The 15592-nt window shown below is 37.0% G+C and overlaps 2 protein-coding genes across 3 annotated transcripts; one reads left to right on the forward strand and one right to left on the reverse strand.

Annotated features, from left to right (window-relative positions):
- Positions 1–96: 96 nt before the first annotated feature.
- On the reverse strand, positions 97–10818 carry LOC100642046 (TBC1 domain family member 9B-like). Its single transcript, XM_019993309.1, has 25 exons — positions 10687–10818; positions 10180–10297; positions 9401–9452; positions 9147–9224; positions 8908–9006; positions 8759–8842; positions 8555–8688; positions 8256–8398; positions 8035–8157; positions 7734–7866; positions 7348–7458; positions 7181–7272; positions 6957–7088; positions 6783–6894; positions 6637–6728; positions 6310–6404; positions 6084–6230; positions 5157–5329; positions 4816–4986; positions 4632–4745; positions 3615–3728; positions 3084–3245; positions 2675–2819; positions 1497–1564; positions 97–769 (listed from the first exon to the last, which is right to left on the reverse strand). Exons 1-25 carry the CDS (start codon positions 10731–10733, stop codon positions 278–280), a joined length of 3231 nt encoding a protein of 1076 aa, XP_019848868.1. The 5' UTR covers positions 10734–10818; the 3' UTR covers positions 97–277.
- Positions 10819–10913: 95 nt separating this feature from the next.
- Positions 10914–14285, forward strand: LOC105316768 (pollen-specific leucine-rich repeat extensin-like protein 1). 2 transcript variants are annotated; one of them, XM_011411940.2, is made up of 8 exons: positions 10914–11007; positions 11121–11165; positions 11411–12725; positions 12891–12994; positions 13247–13393; positions 13515–13657; positions 13756–13839; positions 13999–14285. In XM_011411940.2, the coding sequence occupies exons 2-8, from the start codon at positions 11123–11125 to the stop codon at positions 14146–14148; spliced, it is 1986 nt and encodes a 661-aa protein (XP_011410242.1). In that variant the 5' UTR covers positions 10914–11007; positions 11121–11122; the 3' UTR covers positions 14149–14285. The 2 variants fall into 2 exon arrangements, with proteins under 2 accessions (XP_011410242.1, XP_019848869.1); XM_019993310.1 differs by having other exon boundaries at positions 10915–11015.
- Positions 14286–15592: the final 1307 nt, after the last annotated feature.

Here is a 15592-nt window from a genome sequence, read left to right on the forward strand (position 1 = left end):
CATTTTCCCGTGGGAAAGTTTACACAATCCAATTACTGACAAAGTATACAAACCACACAATAATCCAATATTATCTATAAAGGATGGATAACATCATTATTATTCCATAAAGGCCTGTTAAAATTTTTTCCCACGAGATAACAATAACTGATAATTAAATTTAGATAAAAATGTTAATAATAAATTGGGCTATAATAAATTATTATGTATAAAGACAAATTGACAGTCAATATTATAGTACGAATTTCCCAGAATATAATCTAAAAAATACAGAGCTTTATCTGCTGTTGACAAAGGTTCTCGTGTACGTATTCAAAATTGGATCAACGCTGGACCCCTTCAAATCTAAGATATACTGCTCGGCAAAAAATTGGCACAATTCCGTCTCCCTCTGTATGCTACTAATGAAATCCTCTAAAGTTATGTACCAAAACTCTCCCTCCTCATTCTCGTTTGAATGGACTCCATTAGTATCAGTGGGTGGAGTTATGGGAGGAGACATGGAAGGCATGACAGAGCCATTCGAAATATTTAATTCTTCTTTTATGCTTCTTTCTTTGTTCTCTCTCTCTCCTTCCTCCTCCTCTTCCGGCTGTTCCTTCTCTTCTCTTTCTCCCTCTCTCTTTTCTTTCTCTCTTTCTTTTCCATTTCTAGTTCCTAGTTCAACAATGGCGTAAGCGACACTACTCATTGCCTTGAACAGTCCTTCTTCATTAGCAGAATCCTGCAACAAGCTGTAGAGTGTCTTGCTTAACTGAACAAACTCGTCCTAAAAATGAGACAGATATCACATTACCATGTTCTTATGTTGTGTAGAAAGTTTGAGCTGATTCTGATCAAAATTAGATTTTTTTTACAAATTTTTAAAGTTACTCCAAAATCCGGCCAAAGTCCCTGTACTATAGTACAAGGACTTTGACCAAATTTTGCCAAAAATGAAAAGCAGAGAATTCTCTATTTTTATAATTTTTTTTGATACATATACATGTTCTTATGTTGTGTAGAAAGTTTGAGCTGATTCCAATCAAAATTGAATTTTTAATGAATTTTTAAAGTTGCTCAAAAAGCTGGTGAGAACATTATTGTTAGACAGTTTATACAAGTACAGAATGTTGACCACATTGGGAGGACAACCCACGAGAGCCTTTTACAAAAAGTTGAGTATAAATGAAACAGTATCTTTATCCTTACATTATGAGTTGTTAGATGGTCATTGTAAATATACCAAACAATTTTTGGAAGGGTCCATATTATGGACCCTGTTCAGAACAATTTTTGGAAGGGTTCCAATCATCAAACTACATCAATAACTTTTTAATAACTGTCACACATGTACATCATATCCATTTAGTTTACACAGCAGTGTGTTCTGTACAGTTATAGAATTCAAATACCAGTATATTGTAACAGGGTCAGAGTATTTTATGTAACAGTAAGAAATGTAATTCGTACACTACATGAAGGGGCTATCTGGTGTATGGTACAGATATACTAACCTGGTTCAGTTCAGGAGGAACAAATTCAGCTGAAAGTGGAGATATTTTCCCTCCTTCACCATTAGAACCTAGAACAATATAATAACTCATGATTATTAATCTTGATCCATTATTCTATCATGCCTACTTGTAATTGACCAATGAAATTGCAGTATTATACGTCAAGTACACTGTATTTTTCATATTCAATACAGTCTATGTATAATAATCTATTCTATTAGTCAGTGGTTATTGATACAGACAAAGTACAATACAATAACTTAACATTCTACTAATAATTTGATGGTGATCTCTATCCTAACAGTTTGTGTATACATAAGAGAAGTCCCACAAGTTAATGAAAGAACATCTATCGAATTCTTTCCCACAGGACAACCAATAAAACAAGACTAACACCAGCCATTGCAATGAAAGCAGCACAAGAATATAAAGACATGTACATATCCATACAATGTACATATGCAGACACTGTACATGTATGTTAATGTTTCATGTATTTATGTAAGAACATGTACATGTACACGTGTGTGGCTTCTTTCTCATGTGAAAACACGCACTCAAAAACATCTCAAACATTTCACACTCTCCCAATACTAAACAATACGTGTACGCACATTCAAAGGAGTTCACAGTTACACAATACTCAAACGAGGACATACAAAGGTTGTAAATGTACACGTACATCCCATAGAGACCCTCTGGTAATTATCATGCCATCACAGCGTCTTCCTGTCTTAAAACTCACTCACTCAGAATTAGATACGACTTCAAAAAGATACCAGCAATGCCTCCAAACCACAGGGAGACACAGAGGCAACGTATGCCACACAAAATAATGAATCCACTCACGTACTATGATATGAACTTATGGAAAAATACAGTCAACCGTCTCCTAGTAGGCATTTTAAAAATTCTTCAAGAAACAGTAAAATATGTACATTAAATTGTGCATGTACATGTACATATAACTTATTATACAAATACACACAGTACATACATGTATATAATGTAAGTACATGTACATGTACATGGTATAATGGTACACAAACTACATGTAAATGTATACTTATACTTGAATACATGTATATGTACTATTATGTAGATGTATATGTACATGTACATGTAAATGTACATGCACATGAATGTGTGTGGTTTTAAGAAGCTTTGATGATACTTACCCTTTCTATCATGGACTAGTAGTTCCCGAGAGTGGAGACAGTAAAGGAGTTTCAGTCTCTCTTGGAGAGGGGCTTTACCCATTGTCGAGAATAACAAACAAAAATCATGAAAGTTCATCTGACCAGAGCCAGTGACATCCAATAACTGATGGAAATGAAGTACTCAGATCAATAAAAGATGGTAAAAACACACATGTACATCATATTCTCATACAGTAAATCCTTAAATATCGTACTGGGCTTTTGTTTCGTATTTTTAATTCCTGCACAGTATTTCTACTAGAGAGCTCTCCTATACTTTATATAGGATTATATTTACTTAATGTATGTAGCCCCAAAGCTTATAATTGAGACAGGCTATTAGTAAAGGATATACTGGAGTTATGATGTTTGTGTTCTTTAGACTTACATTGAAAACTCTATCGGAAATAACGTTAATGTGATCCCCGAAACTCATGGGAGACAAATATTGAAAGAGCATTCCGAATCTCTCCCTATCCATCGTAGGCTCTTGCTTCTCTGATGAAGCACGGACCAGCTGGTAAGCTGAATTAGAACCCCAGTATGAGGCCTAGAATATGTCAATATTGGATGTCATGGGATACGTAATTAATGGTAATGAAATTATTAATTGTGTATGCGACCAATGTGTCAACAATCATAATCTAATTTGTATTGGGTGCAAGTTCACATGTGAATGTCTGCCTTGTCAAAACAGCTGCTTAATTGTGCATGTTTTTATAAACAACATTATTGCTAGAGGGAGTTTAGGAGACTCTTGGTCTTCCATATTTGGGTCAAAGTCTCGTGAAATCTCTCATTTTTAGCTATACATATAGAAAGCATGGTCTTCCAAAAATCATTTCTAGATTTGACAATGTGACTTATACTCTCTCTCTCTCTCTCTCTCTCTCTCTCTCTCTCTCTCTCTCTCTCATACTTGTCTATGTCCTTCTTGGAACCAGTGGTAGAGCTGCTCAAGTTCAGCACGAGAGAACTTGCTGTCCTCCATTGCAGACCGAAGTAAAGTTTTCTTGCTTGTATCTATTAAATTCTACACAAAAAGAAAGAGAGAGAAAAAAGGAAGTAGAAATAAAAATTTAAAAAGAACAAAAATAAAATTGGCACTAAAAATGGCACTATGGTAAGGCATATAGTTAGTTTAAAATGCCAGGATGTTTACATGTGGCTAGGTCCTGTGGTGAAGGACACCAGTACATTTTGAGGTGTTCTATTTAGACAAGGTTTATAAAGAGGTTTGATTGTGGCTAGAAATCCCTTCAACAAGACAGCCCCAAACACTCCCATTGGTGGCAGTGCTAGCAAAAGCTCCCATGCTAGTCAAAATGTCTGCACCAAATAACCATACAGGACCATATAGGAGTGAATATTACATAACATTGATTATTAAATATCAGACAGCTGCAAGATTGAGTATTACACGTTAACTGTTTCACATAATATCATTGCATTGTTGGACTGGCTTCAGGTACATGTACATGTATACAGTACATGTATGAAGTTAAAGATTAAAGACGTCAACATGCAGAGTACATATGTAGTTTGTAGAGTAAAACTCTGGACAAGTGTTTTATGGTATTCAAAACATACCAGCTTATGTCCTTCCCAGGAAAAAATCACATACATATACATGTACATGTACATGTATACATACTCTAAACTAACTAGCGATTCTAATCATAAGACATTACATTATGTGTCTGTTCATGTACCATTATAAATACATGTATACACACAATGTACATGTAATATCAATATAAAAATGTATTAATGCCTTGTTTTCACAGTTATTATTATTATTATTATTATTATAAAAGCAAATTTAATACATCAAATGTAACCGACCACGTTTCTCCTCCCTTTCCTTCCTCCCTCCCTCTCTCCTCCTTAGTCTCGACCCATTCTCCTCCCTCCCTCCCTCCCTCCCCCCTCTTACCTGTCCCACTGTTAGTCTTGCTGAGTTTCTGTTATTGTTGATCTCCTTGTTAGTGATAAAGCCGTAGGTTTGGTGGGCGTGGTTAATGATCTCACTCACTGTAACAGGAGCAGCCTGGAGTGTTAATAATAATAATAATAATAATAATAATAATAATATTTTAATATTTCTGTTTTTGATTTACTTTTTGTGGTGAGTCTTCAGGGCCTCTTATATTCTTGTCGTTTTGGTGAGGTTTCTGACCAACTCTTGCCAAGAAATCCGAGAGTATTGTCATTATCTCAGTTTCATCTTTAGCCGCCAGCAAATGAGTCTCATTGTACTTTAGAATGGCCAAACCGACTTGGAACAAAACCTAAAAATTATGTAAATTTTATTAAAAAATAACTATCATAATTTTGCTCATTTTAAAAATTACAAGTGACTTCTGATCAAAATTTTTCCTCTAAGCATAAAATTACATGTACATGTACATGTACATGTACATGTACATGTACATATACATGTACATGCATGTCTCTTTACCTTAGATCCGCTGATAAAGAAACAGTCAATGATACCAATGACGTCATTATGATTGAGCACAGTGATGTATAGAGTAAGGAACCAGTTCACTGAGAGCATCGTTAGGATCTGGATTTGGATCAGGTGCTCGTGTAGCTGGGGGAGGTGCTGCCTGCATAATCTCGAGAAAACCTCTACAAGGAGGAAGAGAAGAGACAATAGCAACAGTTTCCAAGACAGAACTTAAAGTAAGAAATGGTGATGTCTTGATATACGAGTACATGTACTATAGGCATAGCAAGGTATGCTGCACTATTAGCCTTTGGAGCAACTTTAAAAATCCTATTTTGATCTGAATCAGCTCAAACTTCCATTGACGTCACGAATTCCGTGACAAGCAAAAAACCCATTAGTTCCATTGTCACAAAATCCGTGACAAATTTTGGAGCAAATTAAAAAATTCGTAAAAAATCCAATTTTGATCGGAATTAACTCAAACTTTCTTTGCAGCATAAAAACATATATATGCATCAGAAAAAATTATAAAAGTGAAGATTTCTCTCCTTTTCATTTTTGGCGAAATTTGACCAAAGTCCCTGTACTATAGTACAGGGACTTTGGCCCGATTTTTGAGCAACTTTAAAAATTCATAAAAAATCTAATTTTGATCGGAATCAGCTCAAACTTGCTACGCAAGATAAAAACATTTATATGCATCAGAAAATATTATAAAAATGGAAAATTCCCTCCTAGTCAATTTTGGTGAAATTTGGTCAAAATCCCTGTACTATAGTACAGGGACTTTGGCCCGACTTTTGAGCAAATTAAAAAATTTATAAAAGATCCAAATTAGATCAGAACTAGCTCAAACTCAGAATTTGCTCCAAGTTTCTACTTTAGTCCACAATTTACTAAATTATACTAATAATATACTAATAATATACTAACCACTATCAATCTGTGCCCCCACTACTCTAGCATTGTAATACTCCGGCAATAAGACCTCACAACACGTTGAGAGTAACCAAAATGCCTGCTCCTCATTTCCGTGGAGCAAAAACACAGAAGTAATGATATTCATTGCTTGACAATAACCTGGAGATTAAAAGAGAAAAATATTAATAATCTTAATTACTGCTGCATGGCAATTACATGTACATGTACTGTCACTCACCCACGGCAGGGTTTCTCAATGCGTATGCCTGGAGTACTCTCCTTAAAGCTGATATGCCAGTCTCTGATTGATAGGCGGGGTGCTCTGGCAGTGACCTACACACACAATAAGTATCATTACTCATGTACTGGTACATGTACACATGCATACATGTATAGTACGAAAATAATCAAAAAAGAATAACTGCATGGCCTGATGACAACAAACATACATGTAGTTACATGTATGTACATGTACATGTACATGTACATGTACATGTAATTTAAAATCAAGATGTACATGTACACGTACATGTATGTGAATGTCATACACAGTTCAAATAAGGACCTGTTTAAATCTCTTTCAATCTCTTCAAAAGACAAACACTTGACCTTCCCCGCCTTTTCTACCAGCTCAGCATAAAGCCCAGGGTTAGACTCCTGTGTGACCACACCCACTAGTTATTAAAACCAGTTATTAATAGGTTCGATTACTTGTAGATCAAGGGCTCCGGAGTACACCATCCACATGTCAATACGATACTTATCAGGGATCCTCTTTAAGCATAAGTCTACCAAATCACTGGTACGTAACATAGACACACCACTGGAGAGAGAGGGGGAGAGAGAGAAGGTAATGATTTAAATATTTCATTTGTAAGTACTTACCGGCCATTATCAGTAAAATACATTTCCCAAAGGTTCTCCCTCACTTTCTGCTTTGCTTCATAATGAGGAGAGAGGGGGCCCGACTCAAAACTCTTCAATGCTTCTGTTAAAGGAGTGAGGGTCACTCTGGAACTGGAGAAGATACAAAGATTTTAAAAGAAGATACACACATGTACATATTAAAAGCAACAGCACAGTATTACTTTAGCAATCATTGCTCTTACTTTCCTGAGTCTTTGGCTATCTTGTTCCTAAAAGTGTTTACTCTGTGAATGAGGACATGTCTATCTTCAATGGAAGCAAACATCAAAGTGTTCTACCAGTTAAAATAATAATAATAATAATAATAATAATAATAATAATAATAATTCTTATATTTAATGCTGCTCACTTTTGAATAGGTAGCAATGAGTATTCCAGAGGTGATTGTTCCCCCGTCAGGAATTTCTTCAATTTGCTCAATGTCCCTAATTGGAATCACCAGCCACAGGAGGTCGTGTATCTATAGAACAACCCACCATAAGCCACATATACATCATACCAATACTGTGCTGCAGTGCAAGATTTTATAGAGGGCTCTAAATTTCACAAATTTACTCAAAAGCAACTATTAGCAGCATTAAACTTTCAAATATTTATACACTGTCTTATCTGTCATCTTGTGCAGTATTTTAAAATTTTAGTTTCGAAAAATTTTCAAAGACCTGCAAAACCCCAAGCCCTCAAATTTTCCTCTGCATGTACATGTACAGTAGATTCATGAACACTTGAGCTCACTTTGCTAGAGAAGCAGATGTACTTATTGAACACGTACAGCGTTCCATAGACCAGTGTCCTCGCCGATGTACTCCAAACGGAGCAATCGCATGAACCGTCCAACTTCTCTGAAACCGGCAACCGAAATAACGAACTAAAAATTAAAAAAACTTTTTAATAATAATAATAACTCCACATGCAATATTATTAGAAGATATAACAGTTCAAAATGGTGGGCTTTATTTGGAAAGTGAATATCGAAATGCCAAATTTGCCAAATTTTTTTTGAAATTATAACCAGCTGTATAGTTATGGTACTTACCAGACTTCTTCGTTAGTTTTTCTTGAGTCCAGTATCCTGCTCAGAGAGGCTTTGGCTTCCCTTGCTTCTCTTAGCGAGGTCAATAAAGACTCGTGTGAGTCACTCATCGAACCATGTAATATCCTAGCATAATATACTAATAATATGCAAACCAGTGCACTAATAGTATACTAAAGTATACTAAAATATACTGTACTGTAGTATGTGCATAATTTGCTTACTCAGTGATGGCTACTTGAGCCAGTTGCTCCATCAGTGAGTGTGTCTCGCTGATATTAACAAACATGCTGAAATAGTGTTCCTTGTTTCTGTCATTCTCAACTATGATAGCTTCCCCCAATTTAATGGATTTACGAGTTATGTCCTAATAATTAATTAGTGACAAAATATATTAAATTAATAATAATAATAAATATTTAAGGTGCTAGCTATTTAATTAATAGGACAGCCAGACTTGTACAATTAAATAAATGAACTGGGTATGTACAGGTACAAATTGGAGGGAATACACCAGCTGTACCTTGACTTCGCTCCACCTGATGATGACCGTGGTGACTGAGCCCATCAGAAACGAATAGAAACACAAATGATTAATGGAGAGGTACAGCCAGCCCTGACGTGGGAAATTACCTTTCCAATAGCTGCAGGCATAATCTGAGAGAGAGGGAGAGGGAGGGATATGTAAAGGATAAGGAGAGGAAAAGAGAAGGAAAGAGTTGATTACAATTGACTAGCTTCTCTTCTTGTGGCATTTCAAACTGTTTGACAAATCTTCTCTCAACATCACGAAACTTTAGAGCCTCAGGATCTAGTGAGGGAGAGAGAGAGAGAGGGGGGGGGGAGATGATTAAGTGTATGTACATGTACACTAACCTATCTTTCCCTCTTCGCTTGATTCAGAACAGTAGGCTACAAGTCCTTCAACTTTAGCTTGAGCAAATTCAAGAGCTTGAGAAGGATCATCGAAAGTCACTGAAAAGGATAAAGTACATTAGCAAAAAGGACAAATTAAGACCAGCTGTCATAAAATAATTATAACTAATCATACTAATAATGTTATAGTAATTGGTGTCAGATACAATATTTACATGCATCAAGTTTCACTGTCTCACTTAGTATGGGGAGAACACTGTTGGTAACATATTCCCAGTCCTCATTAACTTCCTCTTGTGTCCCACATAATGAAATAACTGTATAGTAAATGAGATTATGAGAGTCTGAACTTTCTCTTTCATTCTCTCAACCCCTCCTTCTTCCCCCTCTCCCTCCCTCCCCCTCCCCCCTCTCTCTCTCTCCCCCTCTCTCTCTCTCCCCCCTATCTCTCTCTCCCCCCTATCTCTCTCTCCCTCTTTCCTCAACAACTCACTATAGCTAAAATCAGTGCTGTCATGGTGTAATAGTATCCTATATGGGTGCGGCTAAAGAAAGACAGAGAGAATTGTAATGCATTATGGTTTCTACAATTAGGTTTACAGTACTAAATGAACATTAATAAGGATTTGATATATTTACAACTTTCACATGAATGATAGTACTAATGGGCTGTACAGTTGATAGAGTAAATATATGATAATGATGCAAAGTATAGCCTCTCTTAATGGAGACTCTCTCTTAATGGAGACTCTCTCTATAGCATACACCTCCAATCCCCTCCAATCCATTTGGCCTCTAAACAAAATGGAGCCTATTTATATATTTTAAGTGACTGACTGACAGTTATAACATGAGTTATTCAAAAGTTATACTGCAAGGTTCATAATTAATATGAACCCTTCCAAAAATTTTGACATTACATCTATCAACCTAGTGTGGTGTTTTACTTATATTCACTTAACAGTGACTGTTCCTTTTATACTCAACTAATTGTAAAAGGCTCTCGTGGGTTGTCCTCCCAATGTGGTCAACATTCTGTACTTGTATAAACTGTCTAACAATAATGTTCTCACCAACTTTTTGAGCAACTTTAAAATTTCGTTAAAAAATCAGATTTTGATCTGAATCAGCTTAAACTTTCTACACAAGATTAAAAAATGTATGTGCATCAAAAAAAATTATAAAAATGAAGAATTCTCTCCTCAAATTTTCGAGCAACTTCTAGTCCACCCACTCATTTAATTACATGTCAATGTAGTGAGTATTATGTACCTTTGAGTCTCTGATGCTATCAAAGGTTCCAATAAATCTAGCGGCCAATCCTTTAGCAGCTTCTCCGTGTCCTCTCCTGATTTGAAGAGTAAAGAACAAGTTAGTCTTCTCATTCACCCTAAGAGAGGGAGGGAGGGGGAGGGAGAAACAGTAAAGATAGGGCGTGTGTGTGTGTGTATGTACATAAGACAAATGTAACAGTATCTGTTTCCTGTTTTCTGTTGCAATGCAAGTGTATACTAAAATCTTATTTTCAATGCTTAAACTTTCATAGAAGTGATACCATCAGTTTAAAAATATGTCTCTCTTAACAGCTTTTGTACAAAATGATTGCTAAGTTATAGAATAATCCCATGAATCAGCGATGCTTAATATCCACGTGCATAAAATTATATATACAATTATTTCTACAAAAATACTACTAATGGTGGGTCAAGGTTACACATGTACTATTCTGGAAGTGGCTATCACTTCCAGTCACAAATGATCCTCGCCATTTTCCCTTACCAAAGAGGGTTTCCACTGATCAATATCTCCTGAGGCTTGACCCACATCTCTCGCACTCTCTCTTTCAATTCCTTTATGACCCAAAAGCTCGAGCAAAAGTTGGAATAGGATAAATGGGAGTGGCCTCAAAGTCAGGCACGCCCTCTTTTGGGCAAGGCACGGTGGGCGTGTCTTGTTTTCTTGTTTTGCGTGGGTGTGTTGTAAACTAAATTTCCTGTTGCTTCTTTGTTTTTTCTCTTCTTTTCGTATCTTGTGCTGCAACCTTTGCTTTGACAGTAGCATGTTATTCTATACAGAGTAGGACTACCTTTGCAGAGCCAAGTAAGCAGGTCTGAATTGTTTTAGAGACACAAGATTGTTTATTTTACACGATTGGCAGGGCAGGGCAGGGCACCATAGTGACCTTTTATGTTCTCTCTCTCTTTCTATTCCAGAGATGGATAAAACAGACAGACCACCACAAGTAGCAACAAGAGGAGGTGAGTGGCTGCACAAAACTAGCCCGCTAGCCAAAATTACTTAAATTAGTCAAAATAGAAAAACTTAACAGACTTCTTCTACATGATGCAGTGATAATGCGGTTAGGATGTTGGCCCATTTATTGGTTCCTTTTATGGCCAAGCCATCAATAAACATCACATCACATGCACGTACATGCAAAGTCACACAATCCTCTGTAATAAAAAGATACTGTGTCTCATCCTTTGTTTCATTTTTATTCAAGGACAAAGACTGCCTGATCATAAAGGAGGTCCCTCAAGCAGTAAACCTATTCCCTCTAAGCCTGCAAGGCCACCAAAGCCAAGATCTGTGAGCCTCTCCTCAGAAATAGATATAGGACAGTACACCTCATCTATCGAGAGTCCAGCAGCAAAAGACACCAATATTCCCTCCAGACCTCCAAAGCCTCCTAAACCAGTTAGATCCATGAGCTTTAGTGCTGGAGTAGGTGATACAATGGGCTATGGCAGCTCATCCGTCATTGGCAGTAAAAGCAGGTCAGCTAGTGACTCCACTGATCCTTTATCTGGACAAAGAAGATACTCTGGTGCTTATATTGCCAAGAAGATGCGACGCAGTAATTCTGTAAAGGAGACAGTACTTCAGTACGAATCAAAAAGACTATCTACTAGTACCGGACAGCTTACTAGAAGTAGCTCAATGGGAGAGAGAATGTTTGTTGATATTGAAACAATTAATAAGATATCACCACAGTCTCCTTTGAATTCACCTACCACAGATATTCCAGTCTTTGATGCGTTCTCTCCAACTACTGATGAAGATGAAGCCATGTCTATCACTCCACCGAGTAATACTAATATACCAGTCATTACTGATCCGTTGTATTCAATTTCTGAGAAAACTTCATCAAGTCCAGCTAATTCTCCTAGCATTCCTCAAAAGGACATTCATGTGGCTACTCAAAAGTCACGGGCTCCTCCTCCTCCTCCTACTGATCAAGTTTTGTCTTCTCCATCTCCTCCCCTCGTCAAGGACAGGCCTGCCCCTCCCAAGAGGCCGCCTCCGCCTTTGTCACGCCCTCCACGTCCCTTCCCTCCTCCTCCTTCCTCCTCTCCCCCTAGAATAAGTGAGGCTAAACTAGCTAGAAAGAGACCACCTCCGACTCCTCCTCTTATCATTGACTCAAGGCACAGCCCCCAGCATACTCCTCACTCTATGAGGTCTTTAAAAACAAACGAGGGTACGCCTCCAGAATCCTCTAAAGCACCTCCTAAAAGGCCCCCACGACCTTCCGTCTCACCAGTCCAGAGTAAGGTATCTTCAGAGAATAGTCCAGTAACATCGCCAGAGCCTGTTCAACCGGATAATACTGAGAAGACGAGTCAAGTATCAGCAGATGAAACTAATTCGAAATCTGAGAGTCTTGGGACTTTACCTGAAGATGAATCGATCGGAGACACTTCAGTGGCTTCTCCTTCCTCCTCTCCGTGTCCGTCTCCAGGACAAGGACGCAAGATGCTTGGGAAGGTCAAGGAAAGTTTCAGGAACCTGCGAAGAAACAGGACAGTCCATCACAGGTAAATCAATACTGATTTGTACTTGTGCATATATTAGCATCTACTATGAAAATTATGTGCATGTACATTTATAAAAAAAACTTGTGTGTTTACTTAAAAGATTACCATTTTAGTTAACTGTTAAGTATGACAAGAGCCCTTCTATTTTAATATTTATTTATTTAGTTCAAGAGGTGATGCTAGTCGCTCTCCTTCAAACTGGCGTAGGGCCATTACTGTGAGAGGCCATAGACCTAATCCCACCACATACAATAGTGAGAGATATCCAGGTACGTAAGAATGAGTAGTGTATTGTTGATAGATGATCACATATTTCCATTCCTAGTATGCACATAATTAGTTACACTCCTTACAGTAGACAGGCTTCTATTGTCAGTACTCCTTTAAATAGAACATTTTAATATCCTTTGCTCAATAATAATTCTCAGTATTGCTAATATTCAATTTTATTGTGTCACATACATACGTGTGCGTACTGTATCAATTTTATTTTTATTTTATATATTTTTTCTTTGTAACAGAGACCTTGTCGACTGGTATAGTGGATCCGCTGTTGGTCCAGTGTATCTCATATCTAAATAAAGAGGACATTCTCAAGGAGCCGGGACTGTTTCGTATACCAGGAGACCTGAGTATCATCAAACAATTGAGGAGACAGTTTGTAGCAGGTGAGCAATGAGCACTAATATAATGCTATCAACTTGTAACAGTTGAGGTCAAGGAATGACCAGTATTACATTGCATATATTATTAATGAGAGTAGTAATTATTTTAGTGTCCATTTTGTAGGTGAATTTGTGGATTTGTCTGAAATACATGATCCTAACGTAATTACTGGACTACTCAAGATCTACTACCGGGAGAAACCTTATCCGCTAATATCCAATAGAGACCATTTGGCAAGAGTTGTACAATCGTCAAGAAATCACGATGTAAGGAGATAGATAGCCTAGAATGTATTTCTATTTTTAAGTTCATTCTTAACTGATATAATGACTCTTTGTTAAATTTTATAATGTACTTACTGTAGGTGCAGTCTTTTAAAGAAGCTGTTGACGATTTTGATGACATAACTCTGGCATCTCTGAGAATGTTAGCAGAGCTTTTCAAAAAGGTACAATCATCATTAATAAATAATTCATGAATGGTGTGAAGTACTTTGACATATATTCAAACTAAATGTGGCCTTCAATTACTAACGATTATAATTCATGTACATAATAATGTTCAAACTAAATGTGTCCTTCACTCTTTCCTTTATTCTCATTCACAGATTGCTGAGAATTCCGAAGACAATCACATGACCAGTGGTATCTTAGCAACCTCTTGTGGCCCCTCCTTCTTCCCCAACACGACTCCCAGTAACGCTAATGGACTCATCAAGTTTGTCACTGATCACTGTGACCAGATATTCTCTGTTTAAATGTTGCTCAGATGCATGTATGGTTTTTAAGACATTATTATTTTTAGATCTTATAAATATTTTCGTTGTTTTTCTGTGTTATAATTGTGCCAAATTGGTTTTTAATGAATTTTTTAGTGCTACAATGATTTAAATAATTCATTTTGTGTGGCTAGTTGTGTGTCCTTGAGGTTTCAATGATGCATCTCCTGCCAGTTACAATATACTATAAATTAAATGTGTAAAGCACTAATGTGTTATTGAGTGATAATAAATGTACAGTACATTCATTAGTACATTACTGATGTTGAAAGTGCAGAAACCACCTGTTTTGATATTAAGTTAGCTGGAATTACCACTGTACTTCAGAATTCTGAGACTTTTACATGTATCTGTGTATAATGTGTATAACGATGGGGAACCGGCTTTATTGTTCATCCTGGCCGGCCGGCTGCATTGTTTAAGAAGCGGCGGCATCCAAAGCCTCAGACAAGTAGGGCACCGGCTCTATTGTTCATGAAAAGACAATTTAATAAGATGGTACAGAGAAACAGCTTTAGATATTGCAAAGTTGTGTAGCTGAAAGTATTGTGAAGTGTATTGTTTACTGTAAGAATGGGTAATTCATCATCATCATCATCATCATCACCATCATCACCACCAGCACCTGATGCAACAAAGGAGGAAACAGAACGGGACACAGAAGTGAAGGAGCAACTCGAGAAGCTAAAGCAAGAAATAATTCCCCTTACCCCTATCATTACTGAGAACGTTATATCAAAAAGCTGCGACGATCAAGATGCACTCGTCATCAGATATGGTGATCTTGCAGACAAAACAAAAATTGTTGCAAACATAGAAAACCTCTTTCCCAACCACCCAGGAAGAAATTCATAGTGGACACTGCATCTGCAATGATACAAGCAATGGCCTCCACAAAGGAAATGGAAGAGCTGATGAGATGGCAAAAGAGGCAGGTAATCAAGACAGTTGGAGACAAGATATACGGCATGGAGCTCCAGTATAAAGTACAGCTCCTTAATTCTACCAGGGGAATGGTACGTACCACTAAAGAAACAACCCTGCTCATTGCATACAAGAGTATTGTGCATGTTATGGCAGGGAACCCTCAAGATCACCCCACGGATGACGAACTCAAGCAACTAACATTCTAGGGACTGTACATTTGCCAGCTTGAACAATAGTGTGTTCAGCTTATTAGTGTTATTTTAGTTAGAGTTTAGTTGTTAAGTTTGCAAGTATTTTCAATTGGTTTTTGTTGGTTCAATGTTGGAATAAAAGTTAAAAGTGCATACCCATTGCATCAGCTGACAATCATAGCAGTGACTGATCGTATGGCATCATATTATTATTATGCTCATAACTTCAAAAATTATTTGTTGGAATCAGTTCAAACTTTTACATAGCATAAGTATATGCATCAATATGTATCAGAAAATGTAGG

Source organism: Amphimedon queenslandica, unplaced genomic scaffold (assembly GCF_000090795.2).
Source record: "Amphimedon queenslandica unplaced genomic scaffold, v1.1 AMPQUscaffold_13499, whole genome shotgun sequence".
Taxonomy (NCBI): domain Eukaryota; kingdom Metazoa; phylum Porifera; class Demospongiae; order Haplosclerida; family Niphatidae; genus Amphimedon; species Amphimedon queenslandica.

Bases quoted from the DNA above. Each gene is read 5' to 3' on its own strand.
- LOC100642046 (XM_019993309.1), bottom strand. From the start codon at position 10,733: ATGTGGGTCAAGCCTCAGGAGATATTGATCAGTGGAAACCCTCTTTG. The intron at 8,843-8,907 runs GTTAGTGTACAT...CTCCCTCACTAG, and splicing joins AAGCGAAGAGGGAAAGATAG to ATCCTGAGGCTCTAAAGTTT. The intron at 6,729-6,782 runs GTAATCGAACCT...GTGGTCACACAG, and splicing joins CCGGAGCCCTTGATCTACAA to GAGTCTAACCCTGGGCTTTA.
- LOC105316768 (XM_011411940.2), top strand. From the start codon at position 11,123: ATGGATAAAACAGACAGACCACCACAAGTAGCAACAAGAGGAG. The intron at 13,658-13,755 runs GTAAGGAGATAG...TACTTACTGTAG, and splicing joins AATCGTCAAGAAATCACGAT to GTGCAGTCTTTTAAAGAAGC. The intron at 13,840-13,998 runs GTACAATCATCA...TCTCATTCACAG, and splicing joins TAGCAGAGCTTTTCAAAAAG to ATTGCTGAGAATTCCGAAGA.